At 42.0% G+C, this 24226-nt stretch overlaps 1 protein-coding gene across 1 annotated transcript; it reads right to left on the reverse strand.

Annotated features, from left to right (window-relative positions):
* Window positions 1–2511: 2511 nt before the first annotated feature.
* On the reverse strand, window positions 2512–8460 carry LOC121188527. The gene is made up of 6 exons (XM_041048332.1): window positions 8396–8460; window positions 6447–6527; window positions 5048–5268; window positions 3858–4928; window positions 3364–3532; window positions 2512–3175 (listed from the first exon to the last, which is right to left on the reverse strand). Exons 3-6 carry the CDS (start codon window positions 5247–5249, stop codon window positions 3046–3048), a joined length of 1572 nt encoding a protein of 523 aa, XP_040904266.1. The 5' UTR covers window positions 5250–5268; window positions 6447–6527; window positions 8396–8460; the 3' UTR covers window positions 2512–3045.
* Window positions 8461–24226: the final 15766 nt, after the last annotated feature.

The raw sequence follows: 24226 nt of genomic DNA on the forward strand, positions 1-24226 counted from the left end.
AGAGGTATGAGGAGTTACTGTTGGCTGCTGCTGCCTACTAAGCATGCCCAAACCCCAAACCCTATCACTTTCCTCATTACTGGAGCTTCATGGCTTTTTAGGGCTCTGTGCTTTATCTGGGATTTCACATTTCCCAGCCTGCCACTTGACATGGCTCACCCAGCTGCCAGCAATCAAGTAGCAGAGGGCAGCAGCGGGGCCGACTGAGTCTTCAGGCTGCACCTTGATTTGAGAATTGCACATCACAGCCGCTGGCTCCGCTAAGCTTCGGTAATTACAGGCCACACATCCCATCGTGCTTCCAACCCTATTTCTACCCCACATCATGCACTGACCTGGCATAATGGGTGGAGGGGAAGGGGGGTGCATACAGAGAGCTAGAGATGGTCACGGGTCAAGGGTGGATTCTAGGGATGTGGATCTGTGCCTCAAAAGACATTAAGTGTGTGACAGAGTTGGAGAAAGAAGAGAGAATATGCTCCACTAAGCATCCATACTGTCAATCTTAGATTGTTGCATGCATGGAAGATCCTTGTATGTATTATTATGCATGTCTGTGAGCGTGCACAAGTGTGCACAGGCATCCACAGGACACACATTGTATGTGTATGTGCCTAATTGAGAGGTAAGCAAAAAAGTTGCCTTTAAAGATGCCAATAAATATCCTGCCAGTAATGTTAAACACCTGCCCGTAAAGCCCAGAGGAATGCTAAATGAAACCAAGTTGCAGAGCCTGTCTCCTGTCTGGGGTCTCAAGTCAAGACAGCAGGATTTGTAATGGCTGTAACCAGGATTATTGAGTTCAAGCAGAACAGCCAGGAAGCAAGAAAAAAACTTGACATGGTCGGCAACACTGCTTTTCCTCCATCTAACGGCCAGTCCAACGACCAATGTGTGTCCCCTTTACAGCGGAGAATATTTCAGATTATTACTCAGTTTAATTACACAATCAATGCTACAACTCTTGGCATCAAAAACATGTCAAAACGAAAAAAGGATTTTTTTTTTTGCCAGTGCTGTTACAGCTGAGTGATCAAAGCTCCTCATGGAGTGTTGTATAATACTAGTGGACACATGGGTGTTTAAACAAAAAAGTGTTCCCAATGTTCTCTGTGCGAGTGTGAGCTAGATAAAGTAAGACAGGACATTACCACAACTCAAAACATGCCCCTCTGATCTTCTCACCCCAGTGTCACACACCAATAACCGTCTCATACGCACACTCATTCGAGCACACATGCCTGAACACGCACAAAGATAACCATGCACACATGCACTAATGCACATACATTCACAAGATACAGTGTCAGGGCAGGAAGAGGCTCACACTCTGTTTTGGAGCCTCCAGGGGTGAAAGAGAGCATCTGACCCCAGAAGCCAGAGACGCTGTCGTTTGGCCTCATCTCTGGTTTCGATTCCCTAAACTCCTGACGCCTTCCTCCTGCTGCACCTGTCGAACGCCAATAGACCCCCCTCCCCAGACCCTTTCACCACAAAGAATATATGACCCTGCTCCCTGGCTCAGTCTGGCTAATTACTCCTGGCCTCAAAATGGCCTCAAACGCCACAACGGGACAAGGCATTTAGCTGCTGTTGCCACCCTGAGGCCCAGCTCAGCAAGTCCTTCCTCTCTCTGGTGCCCCTCCATTCCTCAACAAGGGCCAGATAAGGCTGACCGAGCACAAGCATTTACTTCCAGAGTCACAGGCTGCCCCATTCAACCCAGAGATTAAGCACTGCTGTCTACACGCAACCATGAATAATGAAGCTATCACTCCAGACAGGCAGGCAACAGCAGTGTGAGTTATATACACCACACTGTAAAAAAAAAACTGTAGTTTTTACGGAAAAAAACTGGCAGCTGTGGTTGCCAAAATATTTCTGTAAAAAATACAGTGAAAATGTAAACATGTTTACAGGACAATTAGTAAATTTTACAATAAAAAGTTGTTAAATTAGACCAAATAATTAACATTTAAAATTGGTAAATATCATAGCTATTTAGAGTAAAATTTACAGAAACAAACTGTTAAATTACCATCTTAAAATCAAACCTGTACAATTAAACAGTGCTGTTTGTTCGGTATTTTTCTGTGAAATTGAATGAGATTCAATGTAAAAAATACAGAAAATGCAAGTAAATCTTACTAAAAGAACTGGTATAATAACAGCAATGGCATAGTAAATCGAAGGATATTTTTTGTAAATCACATAAATTAAAACTGTAAAAAGTATCAGATGTCCTGTAAAGTTGTTTACATATTTACTGTAGTTTTTACAGAATTATTTTGGCAACCACAGCTGCCAGTATTTTTCCGTAAAAATAACAGAATTACCAAGCTAGAAACAAAGTTGCCAAATCTAATTATTTTCTAGTAAGTATTTTCTAGTTTTCAAGTAAGACTTTAACACCAAAATAATAACATATACTTTTAAAACATTTTTGCACAAAGTAGTAAAACGCATACAAATAACTTATTACTTTCCAAAAGTTTATTAAACAATTGGCATTTAAAACTGTTTTGCCAATTCTGCCTGTAAAAACACTCTCATTAAGGCATGTGGATAAACAATACATAACTGAAACCAAAATATTCATTATCCACATTGTGTGTACAAAGAATTACCAAGCTAGAAACAAAGTAGCCAAATCTTATCATTTCCTAGAATCCAGTTCAAGTAAAACTTTAACACCAGACCACTAACATATATTTTTAAAACCTTTTTGCTCAAAGTAGTAAAGAGCGTACAAATAACTTATGCCTTTCCAAAAGTTTAAACAATTGGCATTTAAAACCGTTTTGCCAATCCTGCCTGTAAAAACACTCAATAAGGCATGTGGATACACAATATATCACTGAAACCAAAATATTCAGTATCAACACATTTTGTGTGCGTTTGTGTGTACAAAGAACTGTTCTCTAACAGTACAAAGTAACAAATGTGAGGTCAAAAAGTTATTTGTCTCTTAAAATGAAAGAACTGAAACAACAATCTGAGTGAGACAAATATTACATGTCTTAAGTCTTACTGAGTTCAGTCCATTCAGACATCCCGCCACTCATGATCCGAAAGTTCCTGGATCAGCGTAAGGACTCTTGGGTTTACATGAAGACGAGACTTGCTTTTCTTCTCCACTTTGGTGCCCTTCTCTGGGTTAATGGAGAAGAAGCACCTAAGGGAAATAAAGACAAACATGACCATTAGTATTTTCTTTTTGAAAAAATGCAAAATCAAGTCACTATACAACTATATAATATTTTTAAACCTACTGATGAAATGAAATCTGAAGTCAAATTAATAGAACACCTATTTTGATGTATTCAGTTAATAAAGTAAAAATACAAATCCCAAAAGACACACCTCTGCAGAAACTCCAGGGTTGATGCCAGCTCCAGGGGATAGTGGATGTTGAAACAATAATAACTTCCAAACATCATGCAGAGCGCAGATAAGAAGGAGGAGATGTTTTCTTGCACAATAGTTCCATCCACACTCAGCATGAACCGTTTGGAGGAGAAGCAGGATTGTCCTAAAAACAATAAACAATAAGAGCAACAATAAAAACAAAATTCATAAACTCTTATGTTGTCTTGCCTTGAAATATAGCAAATATATTGCTAAAATTCAGGATGCCAACATGCTAATATGATGATTCTGCACCTTCTAAGAGCTTTTAATATAACATTATCCACCCAGAATGTATGTCAGGCAATGGTGTTAAACACAACAGTTTACACAATACCAATATAACAGATACAGCACTGATTTGATGTCAGGCAGGACATTACAGGAAAAGAATGAATGAAACTCAATACATAAGTCCAAAAGACAAAAGAAATTAAATGTTAACTTACCACACACAACAATGGTAGGCATCAAATGAACTTCATCAATCTGTATTTCCCCTGCCAGGGATGTGTCCTCCACATAACAGAACATCTTGTCTTCCCTCTCATCAAAGTAGGAAAGTAAAAGAAGGATCATCTCTATGACATCATCAGAGCAACCACTCTGTTCTCCTCGCATCAGTTTAACCTTTGTAACATCATGTAGGAACTTCATGCTCTTTTTGACACAGTAAGTGTTCATGTAGTTCAGGAGACGCTTGCCCTTCAGGTCCAAATTCCTGGTAAAAGTTTCTTTAAGGTCAATTCCGGTGAGTTCTTTGAAATGAACTGCCATGCCACATCCATCAAATAAAAACGGCCACTCTTCCATGAGATGTTTTATATTTTCCCCCTGGTTGACTTTCTTACGCTGTGAGTAGAAAGTGGACTTCATCAGATGTTTGATTTCTTCTGGATTTGCATCAGTTTCTTTAGTCATCATTTTCATCTTTTCTTTCTTCTCGTGCTGACTTTCTGCAGTCTCACCAAGTGGTAGGAATTTAACATCCCACTTAAGGCACCCATAAGTGTCTTGCATTTCTGCTCTTTGTTCTGGAGAGATCTCATCTGAGTCAGACTCATCAGTGCGAGCTTTTCGTTTTCTTATCTTTGGTGATGTGAATCGTCTCACATTCTCTATTCTATTTTGCAGTTGCTTGACAAGAGAGTGATAACCCGTTCCAATCACATCTCCCTCGATGACGTCCTGGAGAGATTTGGGATATTTTGCTACCATTTGCTTAGCAACTTCTGTAGAGTTCCTTTTACTCACATGAGAACTTTTTTGCATCATCTCGCTAACCACAATCCGGACCATTTCTCTTCTCAATCGTGGAGTGGGTCGTTTTTCTCTTTCCAGTGATTGCATTAGCTCTTCTGGAAATTTATCCCAGGGAATAATAAAAGTATCGATCCAATCTGGAGCAGAGCTTCGACAGCTGGAGGAGGAAGAGGAGCTTTTAGGTGACACAGACTTCAAAGATGCTTGGGGTCCTGGAGAAATGTCAACACAGGAGCTGCTGGTTTCGGGGCTCTGGCCTGCAAAACACATACAGAAGATAAAGAAAATACAATGAACATGTTTCTATTTTTACAAGTAACTGTTATGTAGGGTAATTTAAGCTAATAAATTAAATGTACTGCACTGTGAGACTCACATCTCAGTTTCCAAGCAGCAAGAGCTTTTCGGGCTTGAATCGGCCTTAATGCCACCAGCAAGTCAGCTTCCTCTATAAATGTAAAGTCCTCATGTGTCTCCACACCAAGGGACTGCAAATGTTCTTCTAAAATATCTTTAGTAACTTCTGAAAGGTCAGGCAAGACATCATTGATGGCAGTGCGTAGGAATGTCTGGTCCATGTTCCTCAATTCTGGAAGACTATGAAACAAACAAGACACAACAGACAGCAACACGTGACTCGACGTTTTTATACAATCTGCAGGTGGTATGGGTGCTTATTTGGAGAGTGCACTGTGTTTCAGTGGAATGAATTGATGCCCATTTACAAAATATGACTGTAATGGGTAAAAATCTACAATGTCATTAATGTTAAGGCATTGACACTTTGTGCCCTGCTTTGTCACAGAGTATAAGTGATATTCAGAATGATAGTCAGCTTTATGAATATCCATCACAAAATAAATGGCTGCATCATTCTGGATTAGAATAAGGAGAAGTTCTCCAAACTCCATAGACTCATCATTTTTTGAAACAATGAAATGCCCTTTTTTATAGGATGTACCTTTAAACTGTATATCGGTTGAAACTGTAGTATTATGTTCTGAAAAATCAAACTCTCTCAGTGCATGTGTAATTGCATCGCTGTAAAGACTCGGATAAAAAGTACAACTGTCTTTTACATGTAGAAGAGGACTGCAGCCTGGCCCAGCTGAGAGATAAGCCTGAAACATCTGATGTCTTTCAGATAAAGTTTTGCAGATGTTTTTAAAGTTTTTCAAATGTCTGGCACATCTCTTGAAGTAGCTATGCTTACTTTCAAAACGAATTGTCCAAACTCTGATCAAGGGCCCAAATTTTAAAATTAATGCTGGGTAATGTCGCAGAAAATGGTGCTTTGGTTTTAGTGGAGTTTCAGGAAATAAACTCTTTCTTGAGTCCAAATATTCCTGTACTAAGATATCGAGATAAGCTACCTGTGACAAAGAAATCTTCTGTGCACAAATCATATCAACAATGTCTTTAAGTTGAAGAGTTAACTGCCACACATCATCGTCAGGATTTTGCACTTTATCACCAATTAATACAGGCAGCAACCTTAAAAAATTCCAGTTTTGGATGGCTTGACCTGCAAGCTTTGTCCCATCAGAACTGACAGTGCACGGTTTTGTTAGAGCATCAGAGCCTTTGTACTTGAACTGCATGATGCGCCTGTTTAAAAGTGAATACGTAAACCATTTCTTTTTTTTAATAAAATATTTCAAATACAGTGCAACATCATAGGCTAAGACACCCTCAAACATGTCATGGCCTAAGCAAGGTGGAAGACCTGGCTGGCAAACATGGTAAGATTTCAGAGAATTGAAAACAGAGTTTACCTTAATGCCTTTACTGTCTTGTCTGTCTTGTCCGTCCTCTTGTAGATCAGGGACAACAGAGTCGTAGCTTTCTGGGGTGCGCTGTGGACCACAAACATTGGGATCACTGCCTTGAAACTCTTTCAGTGTAATTTCACAGTACCTGCAAAAATACTGAGAACGGCTAAAGTTTTCAGTAAACCCGCCTATGCTGTGTGACCCCAAATTATCACCAGCAATGCAATACAGACCTGCTTTGACTGTTTCACTGCCCACAGTTATGCCATTTTGCTCCAAATCTTTTAAATCCACTAACAACTCAGAGAAAACTGTGGCACTTCCAAATCTTTTGAAGTCATTCTCTGCACATAATAAGACAAGGGACATATGGTCGGTGTTGGACCGCACATGAGCTGGTAAATTTGCCACAGAAAGGTAGACAGCTACAACCTTGTGCTTTTTCTTTGCAGAGCCAAGAGGATTCACTATCTCAAAAGCATCTTGGTACAAAATTAACTTCAGGCAGCCTGGATTCTCTGTGAAGAACTGATTAGATTTAAAGTTTTGTCCATCACATGTATCACTGAAAATATTTGAGTCTTCATTTGGCTGTTGGGACACTGCATCCTTCCATAAATCAGATTCTATTAAGTTCTTCACTGTTTCTGTAATAGGAACGTAGTAAGCAAACCGCTGTGTCATATTTTCATCATTTCCTAATGCTACTTTTTTAGGCTCTGTGTATTTGAACATCTTTTTAAATGCCTGAGCTCTTGAATATGTTGTTCGTAATGGTCCCCGATGACAGACAGAGAACAGATCAGAATCTTTTACACAATCACAAATTTTGCCAATGGCATCATCTGTCAGACACATGTGATCTCTTAAAAAAGAACATAATTTATTTACAGTGTAATCCTGTCCCAATTCATGTACATTTTGCATCTCCTCAACTATCGTCTGAATTGTTGAAGCTGGAAGCAGGAGCTGCCCTTGCAATTTCAGATAGAATAAGGATAGGTTCCTCAGAAAAGTGTCATTGAAATCATGAGGCAAATCAATGCTTTCTTTTGCCATAGCACCTGCACTCTGAGTTGCATCTTCATATGCAATGGGGGCAGAGGAATGAGAAACAGCTTTCCTGTACATATCACTAACCTTATCCACTGAACAGGCTCTGTGTTTCCTGGACATATGAGCAGTGAATGATGATTTTACACTAAATGTATTTTTACAGCCAGTTATTGGACATGCCACAGTTCGCCCCTCCACTATGTGTTCTTTTAAGTGGGCTATAAGTTCCTTCACTGTGTGGAACTGACACTCACACATTGAAATGGCACATTTAAAATCAGAAACAATGGCTGAAGCTGTAACCGAGGGGGCAGCCATGTTGTGAACCCGATAGAAATGAGCTTTAAAAGCTGCATAAGAACTAAATGACCGCTTGCAGTCAGTGCCAACACATTTGAAAAAACAATCTGGTTCGTTTCTATGAATCCTACAATGTAGCACATAGCCCCTCAATGTCACTAACGTTTTGCTACAAAATCGGCAGGTAATCATTTTGTATAATAAACGTCTCTTTTTTGCTGCTGCGACAACACTGCCAAACTCACTGCAAATACAGCTGGGTGAAAAACGAATTGGGTTAGCTTACCACGGCTCCGAATATTGTCTGTTCTTGTTTAAGATGTGGCACACTACGCAACAAAGTGGCAGCTACAAAACGCGAGTAAATATAAAATGGTGCCTTTTTTCAAATTTTAACAGCACTACTCATTAACTCCAACAACGTGCATAAAACGTGATAGCATGTAGCGATTAGCATGCAACCCGTGTCAACACGTGTTATTAATATTTAACGACTGCAAACTATAACTTTACCTTGTATAACAAACACAGACTAAACCGTGTTTTCTATATCAACATATAGTCGTGTATTTAAAAGACATAAATTCTTAGCTTACCGAAACAACAAATCATCTTTCTGCGGGCAGTTTTCTTCAGGTGTTCTTCTCTTTCCTCGTCTCTCATTCCTCTCTTCACATGCGCGGTAAACCGCGAGCAGAGTCCAATGAAAAAGCACAACCAGGGGGTACTACTCACTGGTTGGACCATCAAGTTTGAAATTCAAATACATTCGCTTGTTTTTGCGGGAATGCATTTACAAGGATTAGGCTGAAATTTAGTTACAGTACAGTAATCCCATAACATTTTATAGGCCATTGTAATTATATCATATATCATATATTATATATTAGCCTATATATACAGACTATTATATTCTTATTTGTAGGTTATCATAACTTTCAATTTTATTTCAAATAAAAATAAATTTCAATTACTACATAGTAATAATGAATTACAGTATCAGAAGGGTTCTCATTTATTATATATACATGGACTTCCACAGTCCTCCTGTGGTGCTATGGAGGAAAAATGTTCAAAAAACATGGCACATAATGCCTATGCAATGCCGTCAGCCAGGGGCTATTCAGAATAGCAATAAAATAAGAAATTCTTGACAAATATGGATGTTTTTGTTTGTTTATAAACACTATTCATACAAATATGATTTTAGAGTTAAGGTCTGTAACGGTTTTTGCCTGTAAAATATACCATATGTGCTTCTTAAAAATAGTAGCCTGTAATCTGCCTTACCAAAACAGTCATTTAAACATCATTATTTTGTATTTTTAACACGACTATATAGTTTTTTGTATTACAGTTATTATTTGTTTAAAGTACAGCCATCTGCTAATTTTACAAACGGATTTGATTATTTAAACAGAATCTTACCATACAATTAACAGTTATGTTTGGTTTTATGTTTAACAGTATATTACTGTAAATTATACATAGTTCTATTGTATTCGTATTTACAGTTTTTTTATGTTTGGATTTTACATAATTTTGATGTAAAAACTACAGACATTTTTTACAGTGCAGTAATCCCATAGGCTGCTGCGCACACGTGCCAAACATATACAGTAGCAGCACCACCGTATAGCTCATACATTATTTCACAATGCAGAAGACTCACTCACAGCCAATTAAAGATCTCCAGTGGTCCAGACTTAGCGAGAGATCCTCAACTTGGCTTTACTATTAATTTACAATAGCACAATTCATTGATGTGAAAAGCCGAGAGGCCCAGGTGCAACTTAGTGTTATGTGGCCCCACTACACACTAATTTTGCACAAGTGCCTTTGGAAACTGCTTTAAGTAACAGCATGCTGTACACTCGCAGCCTCTACACACAGATATTTAGCTGCCACTATCCATTCAGACAGGAGTCAGCAGTGATGTGCAGTCAGTGAAATACAGCAAAGTTGTAGTGTAAGAAATCAAAACAATGCATCTATAGAAACATGTATATTATATATATGAATGTGTTGACATTTCAATAAAATCCAAAATGAGCTGAGGTAACATCTGGCAGTTTGCTGTTGGCTGGAAGCAGTGTCAATATTAATTTGACAGGAACTGATTACTAGGTATAGCTGAAGCTGTGTCTGCATAATATCATAAATAATTATTACTTGTAAGGCAAACTCTGACCTCTCTATGTCATGTCAGGCTAGGTGCTGGCAGTCAGGACAGCAGGTGGTGAGGTGATGGAAGCAGTCTGCATGTTCATCATCTTCAAAAAGTGTCCATCTGTCTGTCTTTCTTTGACAGGCATCTTTTCTGTGATGGGACATCTATGCTGGAATTATTTTATCAAGACTCTAAAGTGGGTTGCGCAGTGTAGGGTAGTTCAAGTTTAGAGTTGTACATTTGTCAATAAAAAATGCTGTGTACTTGGATTTTCAGTGATGATCTTATGAGACAAATATTAAATTGTTTATTTTTTAATCCCTCATTTATATATATAGATATATTATATAACTATAAATGCATCAATAGCCTATTATTATAGGAGTCTGTAATTATTTTTTTGTTCATTCTTATTTTCGCAACTCGCAATTTTCTGTAGTATTACTACTACATATTTCTTATCTTTAATTGAGGAACAAGACCCTCCCTCATACCGCCTGCACATAGCAGTAGGCTGTACCTGACGTGAGGGTGGATAATAAGAGACACCACGTGACTGCAGCACTTTCCGTCTGGACGCACGGCAGGGTTTGTCAGAGCCTCCCTGGTGAGGACGACACACACACGCACTGGACGGATAAAAATAGACGCCATTCATGTGTTGAGAGGACGCTTACAAAGCTACAGATTGCACATCCAACTTGGTAAACTTCACCACAACCGCTTGTTTTTATTGATGGTATCATTACAAATCCGTCTCAAAACAATTTGCCCAGTTTATTGTCAGTATGCGCAAAAGCGCACTGACCAACCCCGCACGGATTTATCTCCTCCCTCCCGCACTTGCCATTCAAGCCAAACAGAGGTGAATTTTGTTCCATCGCACCGCACTCCTCGCCCCCGTCTCACAAGAGCGACACCGACACAATTCGTTGATTCACACAGTATGTCTTATCGCCTCTGCTATGCGCTGCGTCACCGGCTTCAGAGAGGGGCAAAGTATGGCACCATATCTGAACTTGCATGAATGAAAGTGACGGCATTAAAGCACTCAGTCAGCAGGCGACTCACTCAGCCTCCAGTGCGTCTGTCTGTCTCGCCTGTGTGGCGCTCTCCTGCATCCTTCAGTGAGCATCACTTTGTGGAGCCGGTGCGAGGCATCCTCCTTTACAAACACCGGTCCTGGACATCCTAGACAGCCCGTCCTGCGACATATTTTTAGTTTGGACCCGTTGATGTCACTTCCTGCCTGGGTAATAGCCTGTACAAATGAGCCCAGGGATGTGGAGGGGTGTTCGGGGAGCCGTTACAGGGAATTTTCGAGGTCACGCGGAAGCCAAGTTCACAAGGTCATGGAAGAGCGTAATTTCCAGATGCAGTCAAGGAGCACGTTAGTCTTAAAATGACAACCATCATCCCATCTGGCTCATTCTAACTGTGCCCTATACTTTTATATAACCAGTCACATCCACATCATCCTACCCCCCTGTGATGCGCCGGCGAGTTTCATTTCCTGGTACGCTGTGCGCATTTACGGCCACGATTATGCAACGATGAAGGCGGCATCATCACTTTGGCGGGTTTGACAAATACTATGCGTCTCAGCCGCCGAGAATATGACACAGCACTTAAGGGACTCTGACAGCTGTAGTTTATCACTAAGTCTTGGGACACCTGTTGTTGCCAAATGAAAATAAAATCAGAAAAGATTCATCTGGCTCAAATCAGGTGTCCTCTTCTTATTCTGTTTAAAAGTGGATTGGATTTCATTACTTGTTGTTGTGTTTAAGCTTCAAGCCCCTCATTGTTTTAAGAAGTCTGTATGTCCTTTGACACACATTCAAAATAACTCAGAGGAGTCATAATTAGGGCATGCATACTTCTGGTTGCCTGGAGGAGACTGATTGCTCTTGTTTGATGAGGAGTTGGGGTAGGCAAACTGAGGTAATCTCCGAGATGGGTGATGGAAGTCAGAAGCCAAGAGCGCTATCCTCTTTCCTCACCCATGGTCTCTCCTCTTTACCTTTGAACCCAGGCCCAGCAGCCCATCTCTGATCTACAGAGGTTCTCCTCTTACCCCCGTCCCCTCGCAGGCCCCCTGTGATAGATGACCATCAGCATGCCAATACTGCACAATATTTCAATTTCCTGCACAGGAAGAGGAATTTAAGGGGTTGAGTGAAGTTCAGAGGCACAGTGTGGTGCCTCCAGCTCACAACCAGCCCCCAGCCTTGTGCCGAAAACCCGAGGTCCAAACATTCAGCTGAGAACATTCCAGAAACCAGGTCCTCTCTGTGTCAACAAAACAACCCCTACCGCCATCATCCTGCCTGACAGACAGCAGCGCAGAGGACACTGACGGGAGACCCAACAGCCTCTGTCAGTGCAACATTTCAAAGATAAAAGACTGTTTTATTCAAAAGCGGATATTCTCTCTACAGGGTCAGGCTGAAATGTGCCCGGTTTCGGTCTGTTCTGGTTCTCACTGCTGTTATGACTGGTTTCAAAGGCTTCTATACAGATAAGAATAAAATTGAGAATAAACAGTCTTTTATTTTTTGTTTTTGTTTTTTGTGTTTTGGTTTGTTTTTAAAAATTGTGAAATTCAAGCTACAAAATATTTTAACAAAATATTTTTGCTAACACAAATTTTAGTCATTTTTTGCTTAGACCTTCAAATTTCCACCCTACTATTGAACCTTCAAAGATTTTTGCCTTATGTGACAGATGTGAGTTACTCTGTTTGATTCACAAAATAAATGTTGTCATCTGATTTATTGAAACACCAGAAAAGGATCTGTATTTCTTGAGCTTCAAGTTCACTCTTGACCTCAAAAAAATAGTTTTAAAAAAAGAAAATCTTAACTCTGGGTCCTCTTACCTCCCTTTTCTGACATTTTTTTTCAACTGAGGTTTCTCAAAAAGTCATGACAAACACCCATTTCATTATAAAATCCTCACAAACCCTTAGAAAAAAGCTAAATGTTTAATTCTTTTCCAGGTATAGTGTGCACCTTATTGATCTAATATATTTTTTTATATTTTGTCAAAATATTATGAAAGAAAATTGTACATGTGCTGAATTACAAACACAAGGATAATGAAGCTGTGTTTGACTTTATGTGGATTAGTTATATTTATATGCCACAGTGATTCAAACAAATAGGATTATGTACATTGTATTAATGCAAGTCGGGCAGATATCCAGTATGTGTAGGACAGTACGGGTGCACAAGTATACGTGCATGTGTGTGGTGTAGTATTTTTTGATAGGATGATGCTCTCATGTGGCTCTGTTAAAAAGACCTTCCATTGGTTGGATCAGTCAGAGGGTTGTGGCAGGCAGGAGGAGAGGCTGCGAGGCAGGCAGTGCGACCTAGTGGCGGAAGAAGGGTGTGTGGTGCAGAGGGGAGTGCACTACAGATCACACAGATACACTCAAAAAATACACACTGTCTGTCTTGCTCATAGACGCACACCAATGCATAAATACGCTCACACAGTCATTACAATCAAACCCACGTTTTGTTAATTCGATGTATAAAAATTTATCTCCTTGAAACACATGCTCTTAACCTCTAACCCATGTATTTGATCTAATGTCCTCAATACCCAACACAGTGTTCCAGGTTTAAAAATAACACATAATTCCCCTCAAACCACCCACATACATGACTTAACGCTCTCTAACCAGGTTTGTATGCATTTGTAATGTCAACCCACCCTCCTAGCCCTTCCACCTTAAATCCCCCACCCCAACTTCCATCCTCCTGCAGCCAAGCCCTGCTCTTGAACCAAATGGTACTGATGGCAACTTCAAAGTCAGGAGCTCTCTGACTACCCAGCCTTCAAAAAGGAACATCCCTTTGCCTCTGCTATGGAATATTAGGGCAGTATAGCTCAACCAGCTGACAGACCAGTGGTGTCCACCTTTTGCCCATCAGCCCGCTGACACTTGGTCAGGCTGTTTTTGGAGATGTTCAGCTTAGAATCACAATTTGCCCTCCAACACCCTAAAAAAAAGGCAGATTACCCCACCTCTCCAGATGTGTTTTAGCAGTGACTGAGGGGGGCAGAAGGAGGAGCTTTGATAAAGAGGGGGCTGGGTATAGTTGGGTGGGTGGAGCTGGTCACCAATTTTGGGAGAAAGAGGAGTACAGCGTAGAGAAGCGAAGTCCCGAAAGCGGGATTTAGCGGGGGCCCAGCTCCACCAGAGCCACGGCCCATTTTGCCTTGAAGGGGATTAATAATGAATTAAGGCACTCCCACCCCCCCTTCTAAAAAGATATTCATGCATGCTAATGCATCCATTATTTATAGTGTGCATAGAGGTTGGCTAGTGGTGGCCACATGCAAGTGGGAGGGATGTAAGGATGAAGTAAGGAGGTGGGGGTCTCTTCCCCCCGAGTGAAGCTTCGAGGCTCTGGAAGCAACATCCGCCCATTGTGGTCGGGCTGGAGCTGGGTGGGGATGGGATGGGGACTGGATATGGACAAGTAGGAGGAGGCGGGGGGATGAGGGGGCCTCGCTGCCAGACAGGCAGCTCGTGCATAGGGAGAGGGCCGCCAAGTGTTGTGGGGGGAGGGGTGGATTAAACAAATAAATACATGATAAGAAATAATCATGCCAGGGAGGAAGGGCGTGATGGAGACAAAGAGGCTAAGAGGGAAGAGACAAGGGGGGGTTAGTTAAGTCAGACAGGATTTACTGTCTGGACCGACCCATTCTTGACCAAAAAATAATGTGGAGGGCATGACAACTTTTTTGCAGGTTCTTTTGACTTGACTGTCCGGTTTGATGGCTGACGGTTTTCTACTTTGCCAGATCTGAAATAAACTAGACACAACTATTTTAACTCTTCTTGTAATTTCAGTGCCAGGTCTAGCACATAATTTTAGGTAGCTGTGGATGATAATTTAATAAAGCATTACCAAAGTTGATGCAATGAAGGCAAAAGATAGAATGTACAAATGTGAAGAAAGAAGATAGAAGAAAAGTGTGAAGGCGAGAGATGGAGGAACGGTGAGAAGAAGCTGTGCTCCTTTAATATGCTCAGCATGCCAGGTATGTGGTGATGCAGTGCAGAAAGGAGCAGGGCAAGTAGAGTGATAAGATAAAGAAAAAGAACAAGCCAGATGAGCTTTCTACCCTACTGATCCCCATATTAGCATAGATACAGAGTCATCAACATGGCTGGGAACTGGTGTTATGGAGATGACACCAGGGCCATGACACCCCAACTCATCTCCATAGATATCACTGGAGCCATGCAGATAAATCATACATCAGGCTTATCTAAGATGCGTCTGCAGTGCATGACATTCTGCCAACAAGCAACCACCTTAAGTTTCAGTTATCTTTGTAAGTGATTCATCTCATTATACAGCTGTGGTTGTCCCAAAATGAATAAGTTAAACATAACCTAAAAAATAATGTGCTGGCAGAGGGATTGTTTTAAAAATGGTTGCACAGTCTTCATGGTGGCTGCTTCCACAAACTGCATAACAACAATAATTCTGGAGAGGCTGCTGAGAGTTCACTGTTTATTTCTTTGCTTCTCGCGTGCATGAACATAAATCTGTTCGCGACATAGTGATATCTGGGGTAAGAGGTTATCAGTATGGATTTGCAAAACCTGTTTCAATGGGACTCCCTTCCTATTTCAAAGTGTTGGCCTTGTGTTATACCCATGACATGCTTGTGAAGCAAATCCCCTTGTATGATGGAGTTATGGATGGTTGTACCATAAATGGATCAAATATTGTTACGTGAACTGTATGATGCAGGAACAATGCAGGTAACAGCAAGACACCCATTAATGGCAGACATGCAACATGTTTCTCAACAAGAAGCACTGGAGGCAAGACCTCCCAGAAGGGACAATCTGCATTGTGCAAACATTGCAACCTTTGTTCCCCCAACAAACACAAGGTGAGGCACTTAAGTGTTTTTTAATACCAAAACCCCAACCGCACACAGGAAAATCTATAAACATTGGAATGATGTCAAAACAACATTGTGGGGTTTGACGGTTTTAATTTTCCACTGCTCAAAGTAAAAATGGCTCCTGCAACATTTCCTGCACCCCCGGTGATTTTTATGACAAATACAACAGCAGCTTAATTATACATGCGACCACCGCAATAAAAGCAGAACCATTAACTACCATCTTGTTAACACAGACAACCTGCCTTGAAAGTGCTATAGTCGCATTTTAAAATCTTTTCACTCAGCGGCTGTCTGCTGTGGCACCATTTAGAGAAAAAAATAAAAATTAACGTGGCAGCACGTGCACACCTCTTGCATGAGTCTTTGAATGAACAAGACAGTGACCACTGAAGGTGATTTTGATGACCTATTCTTGATTCACTGGCTGAAACATAATGAAAAAAAAAGTTTGTCAAATATCATCTAGACACAGACATGTCCAGAGAGAAAAAAACCTGTGACACAGATATTTTCATTGACTTTGAGTTCATCCTACAGCTGCATGGACACAAGACAAAAGGTGGCTTCTGGTGTCCCTGACCTGCCACGGTGTGTCCGAGAGAGAAAGCTTTGGAGTCTCAAAATAAGAGTGAACTTCCAACCTTTTCCTGAAGAGGCTTTGGTTAAGTTTCAAAGGCTTCCTGGTTTTACATTACTGGCCAAACACACCCCAGCTGTACACAAAGTGGTCACTCTCAATGAGACCCTATGGAGGCAGAGGGAGATCAGACACCCCGTGACGTAACCAAACATCCCAGTTAAAAGCAAAGTGAGCAGAGGCGATGTCATTGATGTTATTGCTTGCTTAAACAGGTCAGTCTTCACTCATGGCAAGTGTGATATTACAGAAAGTAACATCATACTTGTGAGTAACAGAGGCCTCTACAAAGAGAATTCAAAGTTTGTGACTATTATGAAGAGGAGCGGTCATCTGAATATTTCATACTCTGTCCTTTAATCTACCTTATCCTGAAGACCTCCATATGGACTTCACAGAATGTGTCAGTCTCTTGAGTGATATAATGTAAAACCCACAAAACACCCCCCTAAAGGCAATCCCATCAAGCAGCATTCATTCAGAGATGTATAGCCCTATGTTAAGCAAATGGGCAGAGAAATGGTGACCCACTGAATCCATTATTTCTCCTCCTATGTCCATTGTCTTAAAGCCTGCCTTATGTGCCCAAAGTGTCTTTAAAGACATGTTAAGAGAAAAGAGCTTTCTGCCTTGGAATGAGCTAACTCAATTATCATAGCAACTGGCAGTGCTCTTTAACATGTCAATGGTACTTGGCCTGCATGCATAATTTTGCAGTGTTATTGTGGTGGCCTCTGTGTTTCTCACTGACAAAAACCCAAACCACAGGCACGGGGGCCTATTGTCATGGGCGCATCCATCTGGATCAAGGCCATTAGAGGATATTTGCACTTCCTCTGTGGCTCCTGGCTCTTTTTGACATGCGGCAGAAGGAGCAGGCATCACCCACCAACGTAGGGCCAATTGAGGTGCAGATTGACCAGAGGGACAGTGAAGAAGGGCAGCCAGCAGGGCAGCGCTCCTGTCAAACCCAGTGATGGACACCCACATGGGGGCTGGTAACTGGTCTGCAGTTTCTGGGGTCCTACAGCAATTGATGGGACATGATGAGGCAGGCGCCCTGGTTTCATTCTTTTGTCCCTGGGGATGTTGGAGGGTGTATCAGAATGTCAGAGGCTCTTGGCTACAGCACACTTCTGGTGTCAACTGCCTACGATATACAACTGCCTCTTGCCTGCCCACACATACTCCAACAGGAAAAGAGATATTCAGATAGCAGTGGCATACAAGAATACTGTGCCTTAGAAAAGAAAGAAACAGGTCATTTCTCTTTTTTTGTTCAACCTCAAAACATGAATAAAACATGAATGTATAGAACCTATACGCCAGGAATACAGCTTGCATGAGGCTAAGAGCACAAACAATCCGAACATAAATGCATAAATGGTGCCCTTTGAAGCGGTGGAAACATACTGATAAGATGCACAGATAGGCCTGATGTAGTTAACACCACAGCATTTACAGAGGCCTTGAATGTTCCCTCATATGTGTATGTTCGTGCATGTGAGTGTGTACACGGGTGGTGCGATTAATAGTAAAAGCACAGATCTCTATACACATATGGAAAAACAGCTCTCAGAGACATATCAAATAGAACCAATTCAGCTCCAACACATAAACACGTTAGCTGTCAATCCATATCTCCCCACATGTAACTTATATGCTTGTCGCTGCATACACAGACTCTCTGAGCTGTGCTGGAATGCTGACAGCACACAGATATGAATCTTGATTTGATTAAGAGTCAGAGTTGAGGGTCTAAGCCAATATCTGTTCAGGCGGGTGGGCAAGGAGACTGTTGCAAAGGAGGTGAGGTGGAGGGGAAGGGGCAGAGTGTGATGGCAAGGGGGGTTACCTGTGGCCCTGGCTCCAACTGGGAGTAATTTGGAACAGACTGCTCCCAATGTGTTCATTAGGTTGTGATTGGGCTGAGCGCAGGTGGGGAGGGCCTGCCCAGCCTGACGCTGAATAGTCCTGATTGTGCCCAGCATAAAACGCCATCTGTTTCAATGAGGGAATGAGGGAGAGAGAGAGAGAGAGAGAGGCAGGAGGAAGGAGGAGGGAGCTACCGGTGAAAAGTCATGTTTTATGATGTCTGGACAATTTTGTGTACTAACAAGGGGACAAAAATTAAGAGGGAGAAAAAGTAATGCACTGTGACATTTGAGACTCTTGTTGTCTTAAATTCACAAGTAGAATAAAAAACCTTGGTCATTCCACTCTATGTAAAAAAAAATATTGATGTCCATAAAACACATTAATGACTGTGTGAAATTTATTGCAATGTCAACAAACTTTGTTTAAAAGCATAAATAGGCCAAATGTGACCTGATCTAGACAAGAGGTAAAATGGCGTCCATTTCCAGTCTAAATGGCAGGTTTCAGTCTAGCTGTGGCTTGCCACTGTCAGCAGACAGCTGAAGAGACAAGGGGATTGGAGATGGGGCAGCAGAGTTTATTTATGGGCCGCCTGCTTTAAAGCTGGGATGTTTTTGGTTAATCCTGTACTCATACCAATAGCAGACATCCAAATGTTAATCTAGGTGTTTACACGCACATTTACACTGTCTGCTTTCCTGTAGACACAACATTACCCAAAATCACATGCATAGGTCTCATGCGGGCAAAAACACAGAAGACAAAAATTTCTTTTTACTCAGTCAGCCTCTCTTTCTGTCCCTTTTTTTCTCTCTCCCTCGCTGCAAGGCCCTGGGAAGAAAAAGAAGAGAGCAGAAGAGAAGAAGGCCACTGTTTGCTGCTCGACTTTTGAAGCGTCTTTATCGGGCTTGGCAGCGTGGTCCTGCGTGTCCAAGCCTCGTCGTGCTTTTCATCCTTTGTGCTGTCCAAGGTGTGTCCAATGCACTGGGGCTTTGTGTGGGGAGGGAGACGACACATCACATTCTGTCTTCTGTCCCGAGCTGGGGGGATGGGGGGATTGTGGGGGGCTGTACAACAGAGGGGGGACAAAAAGCAAACTTATAGAAGGCCGTGGGTCTTCAAAGCCGCGATGCACAAAGGCTTATAAAGCGTTACTTCATGCAGAGTTGTGCCAGATGTAATTCCGGGGTTCCTGGAGATAGAGAATCACATGCAATGCCGGGCTCCGCCCCTGACACCATGAAAGGGCTGTGGCTAAGAAGCTTCAACTGCAAAGGGGGGTGAGCAGAAAAGTTTGCTTCACTTTGATGTACAATAAACAAATGAGTAAATAAGCTATCTTAAACATCCTGGTACAGATCCACCACTTGCTGCTGCAGAAAGGGTGATTTCATGTGCAGAGCCTGACAAAATGCAGATGGACTGGCTGTCCCCATTAGAAATCAGGAAGGGTGGAAACGGCACAGAGCGACAAGTGATTCCCCTCCTCTTTATCACTCCACTACCAGCTTCATGGCATAGGCTCTTTCAAGTCTGAACACTGCTTTCTGCAGAAAATTGTGTTTATTCATTGTTAATAAGCCCAGAGGTTGGCAGTGGGAGAACACTGCATGGCAAGTATAGGTAGGCTGCAGCTTTCCTGATCAACCTGACTAGTCCTCATCTGTTTCCTGTGGCCTCCTGCTGAGATGGGACGGGTGTTGAGTGTGCATTGTTAAATATGTTCCAGGGCACAAACGCTGCCACTGTCAGGTAAATTTGCACAGCCTGCTCCCTGTTCAGCGTGTGCAGGTGGGTATGTGCGTGTGTGTGTTTAGCTCACTGACAGTGGATGGTGGTGGTGGGTGTGGAGGAAAGGGTGGTGCCATCACTTTAGGCCCACAGATGGGGTTCCCACAGGAGGGACACGCCCCGGTGTTTTCCAAGACAGAGACGAAGGCAAACATGGCGGCAGATCCATCTTTGCATCTTAAAGGTTCAGCAGACACTTTTATAGCCAGAGAACAGTAACTTCTTCTTGTCTCTTCATGTCTCGTGTCCAAAGGCCTCCTGCTAGGGATGTACAGACTACAATGTCTGTATCCACAAGGTCAAAGCTTAGATGTCTTGCACAAAAGATTTTCTTTAGCGAGCTTCATTTTATATTTGCAACAGAGAAAACTAAATCATGTAGAGCTTCATCAAGGTGACATAGTGTGAGCACAATAATAGCATATTAAATGTACCTCAGTGGTTCTCATCTTTGCATGATGGGTTTACTCAGGGACCTGTGTTTGTTTTACAGAATTCTTTCTGGCCACTATGGATCAGAATTCAAGTTTACTTTATATCTTCACTGCAGTAAAAGGGCCAGCGTTTGTTCTATACTAGCAGAATTGCAGTGGCTGTTCACAGCAGACTGAAATCTTGCCCGTGATTAGAGTGGAAATGAAGGATCTTGTGTATATCCAAGTGATATTAAATGGCACCTGGCAGAGCAGGGGCGCTAAAGCCTCACCCAGTGCTCCTTTGCATATCAATAAGTAGGTACTTGCATGAAATGGAATAATTCAACCACGGACTACAAGAATTATATCTGATGTAGAAGCCACATTTGGCATGTAAATCCAGCAAAGAAGAAATATATAAAATAATCATCAAAAAAGAAAATTAAATGCAAATAAAAGGGAGCATCCAAACTGTTGTCTCTCCTTATATTACAAAAGATGGAATTAACGCAGATTGCAGTGGATTAAATTAAACATTACATGGAAATTCAAAGAAACATACTGTACCAGCGTGCACCATGGCCACTACAAAGTGGACGTGCATAGGTGTACAAGTGAGCAGCAGTCATTTGGTGACTCATCACTGCAACCTGTGTCCAAATGAAACTTTCGGATTAGCTGCAAGCTGGCATGTATCTCTCCACATGCACACATCATTCTCAGGTCACAGAACAAAGCACAAGGGCCAGCGAGCAGGTGTCAGGGGTCACGGTATCCCAAGGGTACCTTGAGTCTCATCCCAAAACCTCTAACATTTTTCAAAGACCTCCTGCAGCCCAGGCCCTCATCAGCTAGTGCCCCCAATGGCCCCGCGCACATATGCACTACCCTACACTCTTCTCTGGTGGGTGAAGGGAGAGCTTGAGTGCATCACCTGGAGCCCTAAGTACGTGACGAACAGGCTCAGTCTGTCCAAAACCAGCCTGAGACCCGGTAGGGGGGGCAATAATGATGCCGCGGGGGCAGAAACACATACAGGGGGCAGATTTCATTTTCTTCATATTTCACGAAGGCTTTTCGCACATTCTTGTTGAACTCAAAGGCTAGCCAGAGAGGGTTTCACCCCATGAGAGATAATTAGTCATAACCCACATGGCCCTGTTAGCTTGGGTTCATATACACATTCACTCAAATTTAAAATGTTCTATCACCTTAGGTTTACTCAAGCCGAGCCGCAATAAGACATTTCAGTTTGCATGGAGTTAGAGAGTGATCTTCCCTTACACTTCCAACTTTTGATCACAGACAGTGACACAAAATAAGGCAAACTTTAACCACCACAAGCTTAGAAAAAGTTCCTACTGGGCCCTGATGAAGCGATGTGGTTAAAACCATTGACGCCCAGTCACCCATCTCCACTAGTGCAGGCAGATACAACAGCGGCCAAGCTCCACCTTGCTTAGGGAAAGAAACTCCACAGCCCACTATGTTACATGCAAGACGCTGAGAAAAATGAAGGTGTTCAAACTCTCTGCAGATTATACTTTATCCGAGATGAAGGGCTGAAATAGAACGAGTGCAGTTCAGTCAAACTAGCTAAACGGGTGAGAATTAAGATGTTGTAGCGTGGGATGAGGCAGTTATGCATACATAACATGTTGAGGCTGGGACCCCCTACTGGGGAGAGGCACGACAAAGCCTCTCTAACAGCAATACCTCTGGGACAGCTAATGATTAATTAGCTTGTGTCATTAAATGAGGCAAATGTCACCCGAGCTTCCTGGGGAAGCTGTCACACCATGTGTAGGCTACTCACAAGTTTCCCCCTCAGGTGCTGGGGAAGGGTGGGGGGGGTAGAGAGTAGTGCACTGTTACTAGTCAAATCCTGACATCTAGTGGTCAAATATAAAACTACATCAGTGTCCAGCTGTCACAAAAGCAGAAAACTTTGGTCCAGAAAACTTTTTAAAATCATTTTTCCTAAACAATGCATTGTCAAAATAGAGAAAAATGTAAATATATAGCTTATGTCTAACATCTCTAATAACAGGACTAAAACAAAGAGGCTATCCAGACTCAGCTTTGGGATTACTCCCTGCTCCCTGATCCATGATCACTAAATTAGGTGAGGTGACCTCTGACCTTTGAATGTCATTCACCTCATTGACCACGGCACTGATGTCAAAATTAAAGATCTGATACTTCCTCAAACCCAAGTTTCGCAGGAGGCATGAGCTAGCGTACAGGCATGCTTGGCACTATTGGCATTTTTTTTTTAATTCTAAGACCTGGCATCACACAGACATTTTAAACATAGCTTGCTTGGTGTTATAGTAATTTTCTTTTTTTAAAAAGTGAACAAAATGCAGAGTAATTTCTAACATAAAAGCAGACAATTTAAAATTTCTTACCAAAGATGCGAGATGCAGGCTGGGGTTGACGGCTTTCTTAAACAGTTTGGAACTAATCCAGACCAGAGAGACCGCTGAAATGGTAGTTAGAATCAAGTTACTTACTTTAATTATGCTACTTTCTTCATCAGCTACACACTGGCTTTTCACTATGCACATGCTCACACATTTTTCCTCTCTCTCTCTCTGTCTCAGGATCAGTTAGTCTGGGTCTTGTGGAGATCAGCACTGAATCCTGGCCTGCTATAAGACCAGATCAAGAAGAAGTGAGAAGGCCTCTCTCTTCATCAGGGAGTGGCAGCACAACGTGTGGAGGCTTAACACACACACACAAACGCACGCACACAGTTCATGTCTGTGTTTGTTCACGTCCACAAGCACACACGCAGACACACACACACACAATCTGCCTCACCCTCACATAGACATACGCATACAAAAGCACACCTGTCAGGGCCTTTCCACTGTGTGAGCAAAAGCAAAGAAGTCTGGCCCCCCCTCTGTCTCTCTGTATGTGGTATCCCATGTCTGTTATATTAAAGCAAATCCATTCAGTTCCCACTTTCTCATCTGAAATAATGGCATGAGCAATTTTCACATTTAGGCAAGCAAGGACACATGCAGTCTCTCTCTCTCTGTCTCTCCCTCTCTCTCTCTGCTTAATGAATGGAATCGGATCTGGGCCCCTGTGGCTGTGGTCTAATCTGCCTTTGAAGATTTCTACAATTTCCAGATAAAAAAAATAAACCCGAGCCTCCTTACACAGTTGTATTATTTTACTAAATACACCGCTAAGTAAGACATCCACTCATATCTCTTTATACATTTACTCATATCTACAAGTGCATGTGATTTCTGTGTTATTTACCTCAGCCAAAAGGGCCTGAGGCCTTGCCAGGAGGCTCCCGATTGTGCCAGTCCACTGGTGTGTGACGTTCATTTGAAGGGGGAATCTGTCAAATAGAATGATTGAATTAAAGTGCACTTTGGTCCGGAGTGCTCTCTCTTTGCCACTTTGCACCATAACATGTCTTGTCCTAAAATAATTAGAGTGAGGCCTTGGGTGGTGGAGTGGCCACATCCTCAATGGTCAAAAGAAGGAATGGTCTGGCTTTGAATGGAAGCCTCCAATCTTAAAAAACACTTTATTTCTTTACACTTGAGGTTTGTTGTCT

This window comes from Toxotes jaculatrix, chromosome 10, assembly GCF_017976425.1.
Source record: "Toxotes jaculatrix isolate fToxJac2 chromosome 10, fToxJac2.pri, whole genome shotgun sequence".
Taxonomy (NCBI): domain Eukaryota; kingdom Metazoa; phylum Chordata; class Actinopteri; family Toxotidae; genus Toxotes; species Toxotes jaculatrix.